The 22,044-nt window shown below is 38.5% G+C and overlaps 1 protein-coding gene across 3 annotated transcripts in view; it reads left to right on the top strand.

Annotated features, from left to right (window-relative positions):
* CEP85L (centrosomal protein 85 like) overlaps window positions 1–22,044 on the top strand; it is a 144,599-nt gene that overhangs the window by 79,325 nt on the left and 43,230 nt on the right. For all 3 annotated transcript variants that reach the window (XR_009601598.1, XM_015097328.3, XM_027972343.3), the window contains exon 4: window positions 13,155–13,276. Coding sequence is in view for 2 of the 3 variants with exons in the window: in XM_015097328.3 (XP_014952814.2) it covers window positions 13,155–13,276 (122 nt within the window). In the remaining variant the exon portion in view is untranslated. The remainder of the gene's footprint in view (window positions 1–13,154; window positions 13,277–22,044) is intronic.

Below are 22,044 nucleotides of genomic sequence, written 5' to 3' on the forward strand. Positions count from 1 at the left end.
AAATAGTTACATGATCTTGCCCGTATTCCCCCTGTTTTTTTCTCCTCCCAGGTAAATGATTGGTCTGATTCCTAGGTTAATTTCTTTACATTTGTTTTTATAGTTTTGTGGCATTTTTAATTTGGTATTCTTTACAAGTTGTTTGTTTGTTTGTTTGTTTGTTTTTTGAGATTTTACTTTGTTTAAAGGAAATTACGATGTATGAGGTGAGTCCCAGGTGGCTTAGTGGTAAAGAATCTGCCTGCAACGCAGGAGCCATAGGAGACGTGGGTTCGATGCCTGGGTTGGGAAGATCCCCTGGAGTAGGAAATGGTACCCCACTCCAGTACTGTTGCCTGGAAAATTCCATGGATGGAGGAGCGTGGCAGGCTACAGTCCATGGGGTCTCAAAGAGTCAGTCTCAGGACACACACACACGTGATGCATAAAGTCTTTCACACTGAGTGTTTAAACTCCAAGTTGCAGTGGTGTGTGGAAGCAAAAGACCTTTTGAGGTAGACTGTTTTGTTTTTGGTTTTTTTTTTTTCTTCCAGAAACTTTTTTGACAAGAAAATTTAAGTTGTGACAGAATTAAAGCATTTTAATACTTAAATATGTGATACAGTAAAATGCAAGTTGTGAATAAATTTCTGTGATACTTGAAAGAAAAGGAGCTTTTCTGGGTTAGACCCCCAGGATTTTACTTAAGTCTTAAGGATTTTGTTCTGTTGAAAGTTTGAGAAATTACTGCATTAAATTTTAAAGCTACCTAAAGAAGAATTAGTTGAAAAAACATCTAAGAGCAAAAATGGTAAGAATAGTAGTCTATGACTTAGGGGATGGGAAAGTGCCTAAAGTCATCGAGAAGAGAGAATAGGAGTTATTCATCAAGTTGGGGGTAAAAAAATACCAATACTAAAGTAACGTATGGAACTTAGGAACGTAGATTTTAACTTATAAAACTTAAGGGAAGGTAGATTTTGCTTTAGAAATTGATGTGTCAGATGCTTGAAGGCTGAACCATTTTTTTTTTTTTAATAAATGCTGAACTCTGGACAGACTCTTGCCTTATTAAATATTAATAGCCCAGTTAGCAATGGGGAAGAGTTTGACATCAAGAGAAGCCAGTTAGTTTAAAGGAAGTGCTTGTCGAGTAGGTTTGCACAATTTGGGAGAAATTTATGAAGCACACTCTAAGTGATGGAAAGAAATGCTGTAGCATGCTCTGTGGCTTTTTAAGGAATTTGTCTATCAGTAAACAAGTAATGTACAGATAAACATTTAACATTTGGAAGTTAACCACTAGGGCAAGATAACACTAGGAGGACAAGAAAATTCAGGATTGAGAGTCAGATTAACACCAATATGATTTCTAAGAGAGCTACATATTTTATACAAAAGAAGTCGACAGAACTGAAGCCAAAACAAGAAATGGAAAATCTCATTCACACACATACACATAACAGCCAATTTAACAACAGAAGGTGACCCTCAAGTCTCCAGATACTTGCTTCAGAACTCTGTAGACCATGAGGTTATTCCTTTGTTAGGAAGACTCCAATCCAGTTCAAAGATTTGTAGATCTTGGGGTACCCCACCCCCACTACATTCATTATCTTTTGTTCTACACCCCAGTGCTTCAGCTCCTTGCATTCCCAGTCTCTTTGTTGGGATCATTATTTATCATCCAAAATGGAAATTTGGGACTGATCCTTGTTTCTTTTCTGTCTTCTCACAGACTCTGGTCCACTAGGAAATCAAATGCACGTTGCCGATTCGAAATCTCTGTTCCCATGGCCTCATCAGCTCTCCTCTGAGCTTTTATATAACCTACTGTCTTGACCCTCTCCTGTTCTTTACTCTGATATCCAAGTTGCCTTCTCACGGGTAAATTTGGTTCTCACATGCTGAGAACTTTTCTTTATTATCACCATGTCCCTCAAAATTAAAAACCCAAATTTTACAGCCGTTGCCTACAGAGGTTTTTCCTAATTTGGTGTTGTCATCTACTCCTAACTGTATTTGACAACTCTGCCATTTGTGTTTTATTTCTTCTGTCTGGAATCTGTTCCTTTCTTTCTTGACTTTATTATTCAAAAATGTGTAGGGAGAAGCCTGTTTGTTCTTAATTTTTAATTGCATAAGTATTAAGTATGTCTTACAATTCAGAAAATTCATATAAATCAGAAGTTGGAGGGGTACTTTATATGTTTTTTAGGTATTTATTTTTTCTTTGCATGCATTTCATGAATGGGGGCTGATTTATTTTTCTTTACTCCTCATTCTATTTATCCCATAGAAGTTAAGGTTAATGGATATTTTAAATATTTTTTGCCATTACAAATGAGCTTGTAAAGGGCTAATTCAAAGGAAGTTATGGAGTACAAATGCAAGTGACCCTTGAGTTTTAGCATAGATGCATTCTTGAAAAGGTTGTGTAAAATGGATTTTGGTATGTAGAATTCATGTTTATCTTATAAAGCAAGAGATGTCCCAGCAGAAAAGATTAATAAGCCCAGCTTTCTAATGTCCAGATGTTAAGTTTTTATCAGCACTTTAATCACTGGGAATTGTACATGTTGTACACTGTTTTGATATATTGCAGTAAATCTGTACTTCCTCCTTAACCCATCTCCAGACTAAAAGCTTATATAGCACAGCGAAAGGATGTGAACATGTCATCATCTTCTGTTTTCATTTGCCCTTGAGTTGGTCAGAGGAAGTGAGTAGGTTCCAGGACCAGCCGTTAGCATTAAGATCAAGAGCATACTTTTGGCAAACTTGGTTGTTCAGGCTTCCCTGTTAAAGTATTCATTTTTATAGGTTTATTGCTTAGTTGGGGCCATAGACATCTGAAGAGTTGATTGTTGACTCCAGCATTACTATGTCCGTTTTTAAAATCTAACTTGAAAACATAAAATATCTAAAAATTCAGTGCTTGGATTCTTATGAACCTGTGTGCTGAATGTTTGACAGTCAAAAAGTGCTCTTGAGACTTTACATGTACAGAATAGAAGTACAACATAGTCACTGAAGACTTTTTTTTCCAAGTGTATGTCTAAAATGCAAACAAAGATTTCCTGGGTCTAAGAGAAATGAGGCTGAGCCTCAAGGTTTGGAAAGCATCATTTTTATTCAAGTGTAAGTTTGTTGATTAATCTTTGAACTATGACCTTTAGAGTGTATACATATCTTTTTATTATATATATCATTGCTATAAAAATGTTAATAGAGATTTTAAGTAATGATAATTTCAGGGGTGGTAACCTTTTGAAGTTTGTAAATTTTTAGAGTGCTTAATATTTAGCAAATATTACCAGATTCTGTGTTGTGTACTGAGAGTTTTAAAAGAATAAGGCCAGGCCTGTCATGACACAGACTAAACCTGGGATAGGAACCACTGTCGTAAGTGCTGTCGTAATACTCTAATTGCAGTGCCCGTCTGCGCTGTTCAAAATAATTTTGGATTTTTTTGAAAACTGAGAAACATACTTGAGGGATCATCGTTAGTCATTCTCTTTTTGTTGATTGTGTGCTATGGTCTAGGGAATGAACAAGACTCTGAGCATTACCACAGAAATTTTAAAAAATCTCTAACATTGCTGGTGCTGATACTTTTTAGAAAAATCCATGAAGGTATGTTTAAATTGAGCAGCAGTCAACTTGCCTCTTTAAACTCTCAACAGTTTCTCTGAGATTACCCATTGTTGACTCTTGAAATATATATTTTTAAAAAACCCAGTATTTTAACATATGAAAGAAGAAAGTGCTTAATGGCCCTTAACTGCACTGTCAGAAAAGAAAATGTAGTATATGTATGCCAAGCAAAGTCAGTTAATCCCAGTTGATATAAAGTAGAAGCCGACTCCCTGTCTCCTCCCAAGATAACCATCATTCATAATTCCTTTTGTATCCGTCTAGAAAAATCCTACATAACATTTTAAAATAATGCAGGCAGTACTTTGGTCCCAAAACACATTTATTATTTTATACTTTTCTTCTACCTCTCAGTGGTACAATATGATTTAAAAAATTGATAAGACATATTTTGGTAATCTGCTTTTAAAAATAAGTGGAATATGTTGGTGTTCATACTACCGCTCTGTTTGAGTAGACTCTGGTTCGGTAATCCGGTAAATTTGTTATCCTTAAGTAATGATGCAAAAGGTTTGGAAAATACTACATTCTCTTTTTTTATAGGTGAAATCCATTATTAAATTTGAATACTTAAACACTTCCACTCTGAATCTTCTGATTGATTTGCGTAGGGAAAATGATTTGCTCCTCAATCTTGGATATATCATTTACCCCCTTCACTTTTGTGTTACAGTTGTAATGAGATCATGTTGCATGCGTAGATCATCCCTTTGTTGGCATTTTTAAAAAACATGCTGATGCTAACAAAGATCATACATCAACCAGATTGATTTTTCAGAGGAAAAATGTCTTTTCCTCCAAAAGAAGAGTTAAATTAATAGTAACTTGGCTGTGTAGCATGGTGGAAATCAGTAATGCTTTTACAGTTCTATTTTCATGTAGGTGTACTTGAAAGATATAAAATGTAGCTATGTATTCCTCTCATCAGTTTCTTTTTTATCATTTTTTAGAGTCTTTTACCCTTGACGTAACTTGATATATTTGTATTGTTATTTCAGTAAAGCATATCAGGATGGCAAAAATAGCATTATAGAATTAATTAATAATATAGACAAAGAAATGGTGAGATCATTAAAAACTCAGTTCCTTCTGTAATTTAAACTTCAAGAGTCATGATGCAGACTTTTGTTTATAATTAGTCACTCTGATAAAAAAGTTTATGGATAGAATTTTTTATATGATTTGTTTTTATTTTTTTAGAGAAATATGTAGTAATACATTCTATAAATAATTCCATGGGCTTAAAGATGGAATTTTTTTATTTTATGCACATTCTTTTAGTAATAATACAATATGTAAGATACAGATTTTGTTTTATGACAGTTCTGTAATCCATGTTTTTCCTTCTCTTTGAATAAAAACTCTAAATTCTACATAATTTGTAATTTATTTTCATCTACATTGTTGAGCTTTGTGAATTTACCTCTGGGTGAGGTATCCTGATACTTTTACCAAAAAGCACTCATAGAGTATCTCTTCAGATAGATTATTCCAGGAAAGAGAGGAAGATTTGCTGTGTTATTTGACATGTTGTGAGTGATGAATGAGCTGAGTAACAAAGGCAAATGAAAGGGAGATAACAAACTTGAAGAATTGCAGAGGTTGTAGTCCAGTTAAGTGTGGCAGCACTAGATTATCTAAGTTTAACAGTATTTGTCCAGGCTGAGGCCAAAGAATTTGGAGCTATTTTCAGATGCAAATAGTCCGCTTATTTTAGAAGCATGTTTGACCATTACGTGACATATTTTGGCAACTTTCCATAGCATCTGGGTCTCATCTAAATAGATATATTTGGGATTGTTGCAGATCCATGTTTTCCCTATTCAATTATTAGACTGAAATTTGCTGTTTACAATGAGGTGGCCGTACATATGTTAGAATTCTGGGTGGTTGGGGTCGAGATGCAGAAGAGTCATGCTAGTATACTGGCTAGCCTGGGTTTCCCAGGTGGCACAGTGGTAAGGACTCTGCCTGCCAGTGCAGGGGATATCAGAGACACAGGTTCAGTCCCTGGGTTGGGAAGATCCCCTGGAGTAGGAAATGGCAACCCACTTCAGTATGCTTGCTTGGAAAATTCCATTGGCAGAGCCGCCGGGTGGGCCCCAGCTGGCGGGGTTACAAAGAGTCGGACATGACTGAGCAAGAACACTGGCTAGACTACTGTTTTCTTTTCTCAACCACCACTGCAACAGTGTATCCTATGCATTTTTAGGGAAAACGTCTCAATGAGGAGTTCCCCTCCCTCTCGAGTTTGGTAACTACCAATTATGTATTAAAAATGTTTACTTAATAAAAGGTATCCTTGTTTTGCTGAACAGATTTTGAAAAGTTCCTGACTTTGATGACTTCCTTTCTGTTCCATACTTGGAGATCGCTCACAACTACCTGCCTTTATAATTATCTTCTAGATTTCATGTTCATGTCTAGTTAAAGTTTTATTATTATTCACAAGCCATAAATTATATATTCATATGCTTCAATTACTCTCTCTTTGATTACTTACATTAGTTATGGGCAAGTAGAAACATGACTGATGACTTGAAATTCTGCCACAAAATGGTATTCCTCTCCTGACCAGTTACAACTTTATTGAATGGAAATTCTTAATTGTTTTCTAAATACTTAGGATAAAAATGTGTTACTACTGGTTATAGGGAAGGCATTATTTGAATATAAAATACTTTCTTCTTTTTCATATTTGGGAGCAGAATTGCCCCCTGTCCTATTGGACAGCTTCTTTGTTGTTCTTAAGTATCGACAGCTCTTAAGAACCAGCTTGTAGGTTGTTGTACGGGAGGACAAATGATTATCTCTCTACCATTCTTAGTCCTTAGCTGAGACCTTTGTAATAAAAGATGGATTACAAGAGAAACAAATAGAAGATTATTAACGTGTGTACCTCGTGTACCCATGGAAGATACTCAGGGGAAAATGAGGAACTCAGAGTGGTAGCTTTAGAATTCAGGATTAGATACTGCTCAATTCAAGAAAAGCAGAGGAAGGATACAGGCCTCTCAAGGGAGATAGAGGATTTTTAAGAGAGATGAATAGGCCTTAGAAGAATAGATAGGAGAGATGATAACCTGCGAGGAGCTTTGTCTGGGTACACTGTCTGCTTCTAGTCTTTTTTTTTTTTTCCGTGATGAGAGCCAATCCTCTCTGATGAAACTCCCAGGGAGGAGATTTATGACAGTTGAGTTCCTTTGGGAGGATCTGTCCTTAGGCAGAGAGTGGAGTTCAGAGAAAGCCTCTCCCTGCATTGGCTGGATTTCAACTGCCTACCACTCAAAATAATTAACATGTCATTAATTATGGTGGCATGAGCTCCTCCAGTTGTGTTTTGGAGGGGCATATTCTGCTGCCCTTCATTACCAACTCTGTTTTTGCATCCTTGGTGTACAGTATTTACTTCACTGGAACTTTTCCCTCTCAATTATTTGTCAGTGTAAAATAGTACCGTAGTGATGAATGGGTAGGAAATTATAGCTGCGGTAGTGCATTGTATCATCCGCAGTGCATCTTTGAGTACTTACACATTTTCCCCAGGCAGGCGAGACCTTGATTTCACCGCAGTCTTACTTTGTGAGGTAGAGAGAAAAAGAAACTTTAGGCCCATGGCGTTTAGGTAGACATTTTGTTTTTCTTAAGCTAGTATTGCATTTCGTGGATGTGGCGCAGTTTATCCATTTATCAGTTAATGGTTTGTTTCCAGTTTGGAGTGATGAAGTGTTTGCCTGTAGGTCTTTGTAGACATACATTTTTCACTCCTTTTGATTAGATACCAAATTCAATTCCCCATTTAATCAGCTTTGTACCCCTGTGAAAGTTAGTTGACCAAATGAAATAAGTCAGAGGAACACAAATACCGTATGATGTCACTTACATGTAGAATCTAAAAATGCCAAACTTACAGAAATAAAAACTAGAGTAGTGGTTACCAGAGGTTAGGGCAGTGGGGAGATGGGAAGATGTAGGTCAAAGGATACAAACTTCCAATTTGCTATAGATTATATTAAAATAAAATTTAATCAGTTGTTTCTTTTCTGTATATCTTAAGTAATGTAGTTGTTTATATAGTGTGCAAAATCATAAAGGTACAGTAGCTGCCATGCTATGATTTTAATAACTCTTACTAGGTGTTTCAAATTGTGTTCTATAACTTCGTTTAGAATAGCATACACTAAGGCCTCATTATAAAAGCCTTAAAAGGTAACATGTTTCCATAATTGTCATTTTCAGTGTAGGGCAGATATAAACAGATTTTTAAAATTGCATGTAACTCTACCTGCAGCGTTTGGTTGTTAGGATTCATTCTCATTTTTAAACTGTTTTAATGAATCAGGATTAAGGCTTCCCTGGTGGCTTAGATGGTAAAGAATCTGCCTGCAATGGGAGACCTGGGTTTGATCCCTGGGTTGGGAAGATCCCCTGGTGGAGGGCATGGCAACCCACTCCAGTATTCTTGTCTGGAGAATTCCCACGGACAGAGGAGCCTGGCGGGCTATAGTCCATGGGGTGGCAGAGTCCGACACAACTGAGCGACTAATTACGCACCGCCTGCAGCATTTGGTTCTCATTTTTAGACTATTTTATGAACCAGGATTGAAGTTTAGCAAGAAGACTACCATGCAACTGGTTTGGTAATTGTTTAATTGTCTTAATTACAGAGAAAGGTTTCCTTTCCTTTCTTCCTATTTGCTCAGTTTTTTTTTGTTTTCTAAAGGGTTTAGATCAAGGAATGTACAAAGTGGAAGAATAAAGTCCCATATTTTGTTTTATATATATTCATAAATGTGTCTGGCAAGTATTGGATTGACCAAAAGTTCATTCAGGTTTTTCCATACACCGTTACAGAAAAACCTGAACGAAATTTTTGGCCAGCTCAGTACTTCAGCAGTCCATCTTGTCAATGGATGAAGTGCTGTAAACCAAGTATATTGTTGATTGCTTTTCTACGGCAGACCTACTTTTTTCTTTTCTTTACTTCTTTCTTGATGCCAAGAAGTTTTATAAAATAAGAAGAGACTTCCTTAGGATGTTGTCAACCATGGGAAAAATTTTTAGCAGCTAACTTGTGGAAGAATAGAATAATTCATGTCATCTTGTAAAGATCATCATCTATTGTCTAGGCACTTGTCTTACTGAAATAAGTAAAAGATGTGTAAAGTAAAGCATAGTTAAAAATATCATGGTATAGGTCTTTCCTGACTTGTAATTCTCAATGGAGGAAACTTTTATAGATCCTTGGAAGAGGATACTGTAGATCCTCAAGCTGTCTTAGAAGTTTTCTATTAGGCATGAAAATGGTATACAAAAACCAGTATTTAAAATATCTGTAACGTGTTACCACGGAGAAGGCAATGGCACCCCACTCCAGTACTCTTGCCTGGAAAATACCATGGACGGAGGAGTCTGGTAGGCTGCAGTCCATGGGGTTGCTGAGAGTTAGACATGACTCAGTGACTTCACTTTCACTTCTCACTTTCATGCATTGGAGAAGAAAATTGCAACCCACTCCAGTGTTCTTGCCTGGAGAATCCCAGGGACGTCGGAGCCTGGTCGGCTGCCGTCTGTGGGGTCGCACAGAGTCAGACATGACTGAAGCGACTTAGCAGCAGCAGCAGCAACGTGTTACCAGGAGATTAATATTTAATTCAAGATATAAATTAAATATATATTCACTTTTATTCTACAAATGTAATAATTATAGCACAAACAATTTACCATATCATTCTGATAATTTCCACAACTTACGTTGAGTTTTAAAATTATTAATATGTCTTAGTTGTTACCACTTTTAATGAATTCCTGTTTGAACTACAGTTTGACTAAATTGCATGAAATGACTATCCATTAAATTGATAGTCACTGGAAAAGGTCAGTTTTCATTCCAGTCCCAAAGAAAGGCAATGCCAAAGAATGCTCAAGCTACCGCATAATTGCACTTATCTCACATGCTAGTAACCTGGTGGCTCAGAGGTTAAAGTGCCTGGAATATGGGAAACCCGGGTTCGATCCCTGGGTCGGGAAGATCCCCTGGAGAAGGAAAATGGCAACCCACTCCAGTACTTTTGCCTGGAGAATCCCGTGGAGGGAGGAGCCTGGTAGGCTACAGTCCATGGGATCACAAAGAGTCGGACATGACTGAGCAACTTCACTTTCACACGCTAGTAAAGTAATGCTCAAAATTCTCCAAGCCAGGCTTCAGCAATATGTGAACTGTGAACTTCCAGATGTTCAAGCTGGTTTTAGAAAAGGCAGAGGAATGAGAGATCAAATTGCCAACATCCGCTGGATCATGGAAAAAGCAAGAGAGTTCCAGAAAAACATCTATTTCTGCTTTATTGACTATGCCAAAGCCTTTGACTGTGTGGATCACAAGAAACTGTGGAAAATTCCGAGAGGGATGGGAATACCAGACCACCTGACCTGCCTCTTGAGAAACCTGTATGCAGGTCGGGAAGCAACAGTTAGAACTGGACATGGAACAACAGACTGGTTCCAAATAGGAAAAGGAGTACATCAAGGCTGTATATTGTCACTCTGCTTATTTAACTTATATGCAGAGTACATCGTGAGAAATGCTGGGCTGGAAGAAGCACAAGCTGGAATCAAGATACCTGGGAGAAATATCAATAACCTCAGATATGCAGATGACACCACCCTTTTGGCAAGAAAGTGAAGAGGAACTAAAAAGCCTCTTGATGAAAGTGAAAGAGGAGAGCGAAAAAGTTGGCTTAAAGCTCAGCATTCAGAAAACGAAGATCATGGCATCTGGTTCCATCACTTCATTAGAAATAGATGGGGAAACAATGGAAATAGTGTCAGACTTTATTTTTGGGGGTTCCAAAATCACTGCAGATGGTGACTGCAACCATGAAATGAAAAGATGCTCACTCCTTGGAAGAAAAGTTATGACCAACCTAGATAGCATATTCCAAAGCAGAGACATTACTTTGCCAACAAAGGTCCTTCTAGTCAAGGCTGTGGTTTTTCCAGTGGTCATGTATGGATGTGAGAGTTGGACCGTGAAGAAAGCTGAGTGCCAAAGAACTGATGCTTTTGAACTGTGGTGTTGGAGAAGACTCTTGAGAGTCCCTTGGACTGCAAGGAGATCCAACCAGTCCATTCTGAAGGAGATCAGCCCTGGGTGTTCATTGGAAGGACTGATGCTAAAGCTGAAATGGCAGTACTTTGGCCACCTCGTGCGAAGAGTTGACTCATTAGAAAAGACTCTGATGCTGGGAGGGATTGGGGGCAGGAGGAGAAGGGGACGACAGAGGATGAGATGGCTGGATGGCATCACCAACTCGATGGATGTGAGTTTGAGTGAACTCCGGGAGTTGTTGATGGACAGGGAGGCCTGGTGTGCTGCAATTCATGGGGTCGCAAAGAGTCGGACACGACTAAGCGACTGAACTGAACTGAAGTAACATGGAGTTGTGATAAGCAGACTTTCTCTTAACATCAGCAGTATTGTTTATAGTGCTTAATTCTCTCTTAAGTTTTTAAGAGCAGTTACTGTCAAACATTTTTTAGCTCCTATGACATGAAATTTGAAATACCTTTTTGGTCAGCTGGGCCGTAATAGAAAGAGTGAGACAGTGTGGTACTGTTTTGTTGGACTCCCTGTATTTGAATCCTGGCTCTGGTGGCTACATATAAGCTGGTAGACAGTGTTGAAATGGGAGAATTTTGAGAGACTGATTAGCAGAAACCAGCCAGTCAGGAAGGATGCCATGAGTGGTGTCCTGAAGGCCCCCGTTTATGCCAGGAAGTGACTCTCTTGGGTGATGGAAAGCTCTGAGGAGTGGCCTAGGTAGTGGATAGGACATTCAGGGGGTTTGAAAGTGTTAATGGCTCAATTATGTCTGACTCTTTGCGACCCCATGGACTGTGGCTTCAGGCAAGAATACTGGAGTGGGTTTCCATCTTTTTCTCCAGGGGCTCTTCCTGACCCAGGGTTTGAACCTGGGTCTCCTGCATTGCAGGGAGATTCTTTACCATTTAGCCACTAGGGAAGGCCTTTCAAGGTGTTTGGGCAGCATCTATTTTCAACCACAGTGAAAATGCTTTGGGACTGCAACAACTGATATATCCGTACTGGCGCATGTTGGCCCCATATCAACCTGAGTTGTATATTAGGCAGAAGAAAGAATAAAATTCAAAAGCTAAATCTCTGACTAACCTGTCTCTATAACCCTGTGTGTCACCCTGACTCCAAATATCTGCCCATTTGACAAAGTGAAGTACCCTGTTATCACCTGGTTTCTAGCATTCTTAGTCTGGTCATCTGCTGCTGCCTGAAACATCCTGTCCTAGTATTACTTGACAGGCATTTTAAAGGTTTAATCTAGGACTAGTTGATGTCACCCAGTTACTGGTTTATTCAGAAGCAAGTCTTGTCAGTAGATCTTTGGAAAGCAAAGGATAAAGATATTACTGCAAGTTTGAATTCCTTGAAAGTTGCTTTTTGGTGTTCGTGTAGCATCTCTTAAGTTTGCCAAGGAATTTGTGTTCCTGTTTGATTTACCAATTGTGTTAGTTTCTTAGAGCTGCCATAACAGACAAACAAGGTAGCTTACACAACAGAAATTTATGTCTCACAGTTCTGGAGCTTAAAAGTTCAGAATCAAGGTGTCAGCAGAATGAATTCCTCCTGCGGGCTGTGAATAAAAGTCTGTTTCAGGCTGGTTTCTAGTGGCTTTCTGGCAATCGTGTTATGTTCATCTCTTTACACAGTCTTCCCTCTGTGCATGTCTGTGTTCACATTTCCCCTTTTGTGTTAGTCTAGTGACTTCATCCTGACTTTATCTGCAGAGTCTATATTTCTAAACGAGGCTGCATTCTGAGGTATTAGGGGTTAGAACTTCAGCATCATTTTGAGGAGTCAGTTCAGCCAGTACCACCAGTATTAAAATTTTAATTTTGTTTCAGTGATAGGAGTTTGAAGATAGGTTACATTGGTTTTGTTGTTGTTTGTGTTGTTGAAATACCTTAAATATTTTTAAAAGTCTAAACAGATTTTTTTTTTTTCTAAATGATACACTAGAGACCGGCAGTCATCTAGATTATCTGATTAATAGTCATCTTCTATGGCTATATTTACTACTTTGGGAAGATATGTTAGCTTTTGAAGTTTTAATGTAATTAAAGGATGATGTGGTGAATGGCAATTTCAAGTGTGGAAGCCCTTCTGGTGATACATACAGTCTAGTCTAGCCTTTCCGCACTCCTTCCTTAGGCAGTGATTAACTTCTCATTTCCAGAAAGCTTCCACAAGATAATGAGGCCAACATCTTACATTAGTACTATAATGTGCTCTGCCGTCTACCGATTCTTGGTTAGATTTGTACATTTACTTTAGAACTTCCTTGAAATTCTTCATGTTATGTTGTGTTCACAGGTGTAGTTTAAATTTTTTTTTTTATGAAAATCACTGGGAAAATACTAGATGACATATAAATATTCCCTTTAGCCACTTTTAGTATACTAACAGTGTACACATGTTTGTGCAGGTTTTGTCTGGATCATCTCGTCAAAGTTATTCGCCTCCCGGCTATCAAGATTTCAGTAAGTGGGAATCAATGCTGAAAATAAAAGAAGGGCTGCTAAGGCAGAAAGAGATTGTAATTGATCGGTGAGTCATTTTTTTTTTTTAATTACTGAGTATTTCAGGCATGCAGAAGTGTAGATTAATAAAGTATCTTTGTACCTGCCACTTAGAGTTTAAGAAATAGAACCTTAGAAGGACACTGAAGTCTCATTCTGTCTATTCCCAGTCCCAGACATTTCCAAAATTTTGCCTGTTTGAGTACCAAAGCTCTGAAAAAAAAATTATTTTAAACTGAATAGACTCCTGATTATTCTAAGCAATAAATCTTAATATTACTTAATTGTTTATGATCTATATTGGTTCTACGTCATTTATGTATACTTTGGGGATAATTAAACCTGTTGCCTATCATGGTAATTGGAAGATAGCTTGAGAAGGCATTTTTTCTCAATCAGTGCTAGTTACTACTTATTTTCATGTGCTTTTATGAGATAAAGTACTAGCTATTTTAATCTTCAAATTAAATCCTTATTCAAACCTTTAAATAATTTAATAGTTGAAATTTCAAAAGATTTTGCTTAGAAACTTAATGTTAAGCACGATCTGCTGGAATATAAACTAGCGCAGAGACCTTCTGACTTCCTTATTCTCCGCTGTGTTCTCAACATCTTGAACAGAGCCTGGCATGTAGTATATATGCTTAGTGCTTGATAACGTCCATGCCTGGTAAGTGAATGAAGACTGCAAGAGATCGTTACAATTGATTCTATGAAAAACTACCTTAAAATATCAGATGTTTCTGGTATAAGTGAATTTTATGTATCAGTATAGACACAGTTGGATATATATTTTTAATACTTAATTTATTGTATATACTCGAAATTGATGCTGTTTTTAAACGGACCAAAATTCAGACCTTCATTAATATGAATTGGTTTGTCCTCAATGAGAATCACTCAGCTTTTATTATTTTTTAGACACCGTTATACCATTCTGTTGAGTATAAGTTCATTGATGTTTTAGTTCATGTGGGCTGCTGTAACAAAATACCGTAGACTGGGTAGCTTATTATTGTTCAGTTACTCAGTCGTGTTGGACTCTTTGTGATCCCATAGACTGTAGCACGCCAGTCTTTCCCGTCCTTCACCATCTCTGAGAGTTTGCTCAAACTCATGTCCTTTGAGTTGGTGATGCCATCCAACCACCTCGTCCTCTGTCATCCCCTTCTCCTCCTGCCTTCAGTCTTTCCCAGCATCATTGTACAGGAGGCGCTGATGAAAACCGTCCCCAAGAAAAAGAAACGCAAGGAGGCAAAATGGTAGTCTAAGGAGGCCTTACAAATAGCTGAGAAAAGAAGAGACGTGAAAGGCAAAGGAGAAAAGGAAAGATACACCCATCTGAATGCAGAGTTCCAGAGAATAGCAAGGAGAGATCAGAATGCCTTTTTAAATGAACAATGCAAAGAAACAGGAAAATAATAGAATGCTTATAAACAATAAATATTTATTTCTCCCACTTTTAGAGGCTGGGAAGTCCAAGGCACTGACCAGTTCAGTGAGAATCTGGTGAGAGCCAACGTCCTGGTTCATAGATGGCCATCTTCTTGCTGTAGCCTCATGTGGTGAAAGGGGCAAGGGAGCTCTCCAGAGCTGCTTTTGTAGTGATCCTAATTGCATTTGTTTAAACTCTGTCTTCGTGACCTTATCACTTCCCAAAGACCCTCCACCTTCTATACCACATGTTGGGCGTTAGGATTTAATGTATGAATCTCGGGGAAGGCTCCCAACATTCAGTCTGTGGAAGTAAGAAATACAGGTTATTATTAATATAGTCTATTAAACATATTTATATTTATCAATTTTATATATATAGAAGGATACTAAGGAAATAATCCAAAATCATTCAGAGTTGCTCAGTTGGCCAATTCTTGTTTTAATTAAAAAAATTTTTTTATTGAAGTATAGTTGATTACAACGTATAGGTATACAGCTAAATGATTCATATATATCTGTATGTGTATATATATTCATATATATTTACATATAAATAACCTTTTCAGATCCTTTTATTATGTAGGTTTATTACAAAATATTGAGTATAGTTCTTTCTGCTATACTGTAGGCCCTTACATGTATATATGGTGGCTCGGATGGTAAAGAATCTGCCTGCAGTGCAGGAGACCTGGGTTCGATCCCTGGATTGGGAAGATCCCCTGGAGAAGGAAATGGCAACCCACTCCAGTATACTTGCCTGGAGAATTCCATGGACAGAGAAACCTGGTAGGCTACAGTCCATGGGATCACAAAGAATCGTACATGACTCAGTGACTAACACTATACACTGTGTTACTTTCGTTTTTAATTTATCCATCCCTGCCATCTTTCCCCTTTGGTAGCCATAAGTTTGTTTTCTGTGTCTGTGAGTTTCTGTTTTGTAAATAAGTTCATTTGTATCATATTTTAGATTCCACATATGAACGATACCATATTTTTTTCCTGTAAAATATTTATCTTGGACTTAGTATGATAATCTCTAGATCCATTCATGTTGCTGCAGATACTGCATTCTTTTTTATGGCTGCATAATATTCTGTTGTTTATGGGTACCACATCTTTATCCATTCATCTGTTGGTGGACATTTAGGTTGTTCCCATGTCTTGGCCGTTGTAAACAGTGTTGCAGTGAACATTGGGGTGCATATCTTCTCAAGTTATAGTTTTCTCCAGATATTTGGCCAGGAATGAGATGGCAGGATCATATGGTAGCTCCACTCTGAGTTTTTTAAGGAACCTCCATACTGTTCTCCATAGTAGCTATACCAGTTTTCATTCCCACCAACAGTATAGGAAGGTTCCCTTTTCTCCACACCCACTCCAGCCCTTATTATTTGTAGACTTTTTGTTGATGGCCATTCTCACTGGTGTGAGGTCATACCTAATTGTAGTTTTGATCTGCATTTCTCTAGTAATTAGCAGTGTTGAGCATCTTTTCATGTATCTTTTGGCCATCTGTGTGTCTTCTTTGGAGAATTGCCTACATTTTCTGCATTGTCATGAGTAGGAGTTGGCTGGCCTAGGCTAGCCGCACCTGGATGGCCTGTAGCTCCCATACAAGCATCTGCAGGGGTCTGCTATCCTGCAGTATTCTAGCCAGGGTTTGTTCGTAGGGTGGCTGGGTGAAGTTCAAAGAGGAAATGAAGCATACACGTTCTCTTGGAGGTTAGGCTCGGAAGTGGCACAGAATCACCTCCTCTGTGTTCTGATTGGTCACAAGTCCAGGAGACTTCACCTGTGGACAGAAGGAACAAAAGGAGTGTAAGTAATACAGGGAAGGGAATAATTATGGGTGTTTTGTGAATAGTATACTGCACCCAGTGTCTTAAATAATCTTCGATATTTTACAAGTCTGTTATAAAATTTGTGATGATTAATGCATTTGATATTGTATAAGAGGAAGAAAAAGTAGCTCCTCTTTCTGTAGCAATAGAATCAGAATTTAAAAGCAAAAAATGTTCATGTATAAAAATCTTTATATAACACATATAGTATTAAAATTGAGAACAAAATAATAGGATATCTTTCTTCTAGGAACCAGATTAGACTAATGGCCTTTAAAATTGTGATAACACATACAGAGGGTATTTCAGAGACAGAGATGACAGGATTTAGTTTCTTCCTGGATGAAGCTGAGAGTGAAGATGCTAAACTTTTCTCTTTTAGAATATGGTGTGGTTGATGATACCTTGAAAGTCACTTAACTAAAAATTGTACACTGTATATTATTCCTGAAAATATCAAGTTCATGATTGCATGAGGAAAAAAAAAATTTTTTTTTACCATGCCTATAGCTTTTATAGATTTTGGTTAATTAGATCAAAGAAGATCAAATGTTAAGGAAAATTAGCTGCTATAGAAACTGTTCTTATGGCTACCAGTGGGAAATGATCAGAGCGATAGATTGAAAGTTTGGAATTGACATGGATGTATTTTTAAAATAGATAACCAACAAGGACCTACTGTATATATGGCACAGGGAAATCTGTTCAATATTCTGTAATAACCTAAGTGGGAAAAGAATTTGGAAAAGAATATACATTTATATATGTAAGTAGATCACTTTGCTGTACACCTGAAACTAATAGAGCATTGTTAATCAACTATACTGCAATATAAAATAAATTTTTTTTAAAAAATTAAGAAAAAGAAACTGTTCTTAAATGTCCCCTATCTTATGAGAAAAAGCACACAGTTTAATTGCAAAAGCAACTCAAAGGAGGAAACCTGGTTTCCTAATTCTTTATACTTGATACTAACCATTTAGGTAATTCAGAATAAGATACTTGACCTTTTGCAAATTGATTGTCTCGTCTGCCTGGGTACAAGGAGTTTCACTACTTAAGCAAAAAGTGAGATTTTGGAAGATCACTGTTTTAGGCAGCTCCCCTCTCCCGCCTAGCTGAACAGCATGAGGGTTAGAAGAATGAGTGTGTAAAAAGTCATAATCCTGTCTGATGCATAGTGGCCAGTAACAAAGAGTAGCCTCATTATATGTGTTTTATGTATATAATAGTTATATTTATGTGATTGTCTTTCCTCAGTAGATTCTGAGCTCCTTCACAGAAGAGAGTTTCAAGTATATTTTATTACTCATAATAGAAACTCACTAAATATTTGTTCAGAGGAAATAGCCTCATTTTAATGAAAAAGAAGCTAAGGTTTTTGGTTAATCTATGCTGTTACTGATACTCATGGTTCTTACAATGGTTTACACTTAGAAGTTGCTTGGCTCCTGCTGCTGAATTGAACAGATAAAATAGAAGGATAAGTCAGTGTACTGGAGCCTAATTCAGAGAGGAAACCCGCTACACTCAGTGGAGACAGCTGAAGTAATGCTATTAGTAAATGATGCTGTCGGCACAGAGGAGAATCTCATTCTGTCATTACTTGCAATTTCCAGTATAGTACCTACAAATCTTCTTAAAATTTTGTCCAATACTAAGAAATCTGACTAGCCACTGTTTCGGGGTTCTTGGGAAGGAGGCTAAATATTTCAGTTCAGTTGTTCAGTCATGTCCAGCTCTTCGCAAACCCCACGGACCACAGCACACCAGAGCTCCCTGTCCATCACCAACTCCGGAAGTCTACTCAAACTCATCTCCATTGAGTTGGTGATGCCATCCATCCACTTCATTCTCTGTTGTCCCCTTCTCCTCCCGCCTTTAATCTTTCCCAGCATCAGAGTCTTTTCAAACGAGTCAGCTCTTCACATCAGGTGGCCAAAGTATTGGAGTTTCAGCTTCAACATCAGTCTGTCCAGTGAACACTCAGGACTGATCTCCTCTAGAATGGACTGGTTGGATCTCCTTGCAGTCCAAGGAACTCTCAAGAGTCTTCTCCAACACCACAGTTCAAAAGCATCAATTCTTCAGTGCTCAGCTTCCTTTATAGTCCAACTCTCACATCCATACATAACTCCTGGAAAAACCGTAGCTTTAATGAGATGGACCTTCGTTGGCAAAGTAATGTCTCTGGTTTTGGATATGCTATCTAGGTTGGTCATAACTTTTCTTCCAAGGAGTAAGCGTCTTTTAATTTCATGGCTGCAGTCACCATCTGCAGTGATTTTGGAGCCCAAAAATATAAAGTCTGACACTGTTTCCCTATCTATTTGCCATGAAGTGATGGGACTAGATGCCATGATCTTTGTTTTCTGAATGTTGAGCTTTAAGCCAACTTTTTCACTCTCCTCTTTCACTTTCATCAAGAGGCTCTTTAGTTCCTCTTCACTTTCTGCCATAAGGGTGGTGTCATCTGCATATCTGAGGTGATTGATATTTCTCCTGGCAATCTTGATTCCAGCATGTGCTGCATCCAGCCCAGCGTTTCTCATGATGTAGTTTGCATATAAGTTAAATAAACAGGGTGAATATATACAAGTCTTTTTTATTCATGAGCCCTAGAACACACCTGCATTTATGCTAATGAGATGATTCTTAAGCCCTGGATATCTGCTTCAGGACCTGGGCTGTTCACCAGAGAGACCAACCCTGTGGTCAGAGGGTTGGGTCTTGGAGCTAGTTCAACCTCCAGGGAGAGGAGGGGACTGGAAATTGAATTCAGTCACACAGCTGGTGATTTAATCAGTCATGCCCATGCAGAGAAATTCTATAATAAAAATTTTGGGAACTCACCAGATTTGTACCCAGTTGGTTTTGTCTGGCATCTGAAGTGAGGCTTTCTTGCTGGGGACTCTGCCCTAAGAGTTGTGAAGTCCAGTGCTAAGGTACAGTGTTTGGTGTCTGAATAGAATTTCACACAGTATAGCAGTTGGCCTTGAAACAAAATAGATTTAGAAATTGATTTTACGATGCTATATATCTACATTCTTTTAAAGTGCCAGTGAATCTGTTCTGGTTCAGGAGCACTGGTTTGGGACCCTGTGATGAGACCTAAAAGGCGTGAGAGGAGGTGCTGTCCACGTGCCAAAGAGGTGGCTCTGAGGTTCCACAAGGCCGCCCCAGGTGCCCTGCGCCAGGCCTGGAGCGGAACCTGCGTGTCCCATCCCCCGGCCACTCGCGGCCCACTCTGGCCAGAGTCTGATGACAGTGGCAGCACTAAGGGACCCACCTCAGGAACAGTATAAGCTTTGAAGACGTTGCTGTGTACTTCTCCTGGGAGGAATGGAGGCTCCTTGATGAGGCTCAGAGATGCCTGTACCTCAGTGTGATGCTGCAGAACTTTGCATTCGTATCTTCACTAGCTAGGGCTTCAGGGACAGTGCTGAAAAGCAGTGGGTAGCAGGACATCCTTGGCCTTCTTCCTGAGCTTAATGACCCAGATAACCATGATGGTGTGATCACTCACCTAGAACGAGACACCTTGGAGTGCAAAGTCAAGTGGGCCTTAGGAAGCATCACTGTGAACAAAGCTAATGGAGGTGATGGAATTCCAGCTCAGCTATTTCAAATCCTAAAAGATGATGCTGGTAAAGGGCTGAACTCAATATGCCAGCAAGTTTGGAAAAGTCAGCAGTGGCCACAGGCTGGAAAAGGTCAGTTTTCATTCCAATCTCAAAGAAAGACAGTGCCAAAGAATGTTCAGACTACCTCACAATTGTACTCCTTGCACACGCTAGCAAAGTAAGGCTCAAAATTCTGCAAGCTAGACTTCAACAGTACATAAAGTGAGAAATTCCAGATGTTCAAGCTGGATTTAGAAAAGGCAGAGGAACCAGATATCAAATTGACAACATCCACTGACTCATAGAAAAAACAAGAGAATTCCAGAAAGGCATCTATTTCTGGTTCATTGACTACACTAACATCTTTGTGTGGATCACAACAAACTGTGGAAAATTCTTAACAAGGTCGGAATACCAGACCACCTGACCTGCCTCCTGAGAAACCTGTATGCAGGTCAAAAAGCTACAGTTAGAACTGAACATGGGACAACAGACTTGTTACAGATCGGGAAAGGAGTATGTCAGGCTGTATATTGTCCCCCTGCTTATTTAACTTATATGCAGAGAACATCATACGAAATGCTGGGCTGGATGAAGCACAGGCTGGAATCAAGATTGCCGGGAGAAATACCAAAATAACCTCAGATATGCAGATGACACCACCCTTATGGAAAAAAGTGAAGAGGAACTAAAGAGCCTCTTGATGAAGGTGAAAGAGGAGAGTGAAAAAGCTGGCTTAAATCTCAACATTCAAAAAACCAAGATCATGGCATCCAGTCCTATCACTTCATGGCAAATAGATGAGGAAATAATGGAAACAGAGACTTTATTTTTTGGGCTCCAAAATCACTGTAGATGCTGACTGCAGCCATGATATTAAAAGACAGTTGCTCCATGGAAGAAAAGCTATGACCTAGACAGCATATTAAAAAGCAGAGACATTACTTTGCCGACAAAGGTCTGTCTCGTCAAAGCTATGGTTTTTCCAGTAGTCATGTATGGGTGTGAGGGTTGGAACATAAAGAAGGTTGAGCACTGAAGAACTGACACTTTTGAACTGTGATGTAGGAGAAGACTCTTGAGAGTCCCTTGGACTGCAAGGAGATCCAACCAGTCCATCCTAAAGGAGATCAGTCGTGAATATTCATTGGAAGGAATGATGCTGAAGCTGAAGCTCCCATACTTTAGCCACCTGATTCAAAGAGCCTACTCTTTAAAAGACCCGGATGGAGAAGAGTGAAGGCCGGACAAGGGGACGACAGAGGATGAGGTGGTTGGATTGCATCACCGACTCAACAAACATGAGTTTGAGCAGGCTCCGGGAGATGATGAAGGACAGGGAGGCCTGGCGTGCTGCAGTCTGTGGGGTCACAAAGAGTTGGACATGGCTGAGCAACTGAGCAATAAATGTATCTAGGTATAAACAGGCAAAATAGTAGTAGAAACACACTACGAAAACTGTATTAAATACTCAAGTAAACTGATAAAAATAATGAAGTCTTAATTCAACACTTGTGATGGAGAATAAATATGATATAATAAATAAATACCCCGTCTTGCATTACGAGATCTATCTCAAAATGAAAGCTGTACTGTAAATTGCTGTGAGCAAAATCTCATCTGTTAATTGATCATATATGTGAAATTAGAGTTTTAATAACTCTTAATAACCTGATATGTACACATATGCCTCGCTTTGGGAATCTGATCATAAATCCCAGGTTATAAAGCAGGTGAGTTAGGAGGACACCTAATATGAATTCTTGTTTTTTTTTTAAATCCACACTATACCAGAGAATTCACCACTGATTTTAAAAGTTTACCTAGCAAAATTATAATGTGATTTTACTTCCACATGTAATTAAGTGTGGAACATACACAATGCTGAGGGC

Source organism: Ovis aries, chromosome 8 (assembly GCF_016772045.2).
Source record: "Ovis aries strain OAR_USU_Benz2616 breed Rambouillet chromosome 8, ARS-UI_Ramb_v3.0, whole genome shotgun sequence".
NCBI classification, from domain to species: domain Eukaryota; kingdom Metazoa; phylum Chordata; class Mammalia; order Artiodactyla; family Bovidae; genus Ovis; species Ovis aries.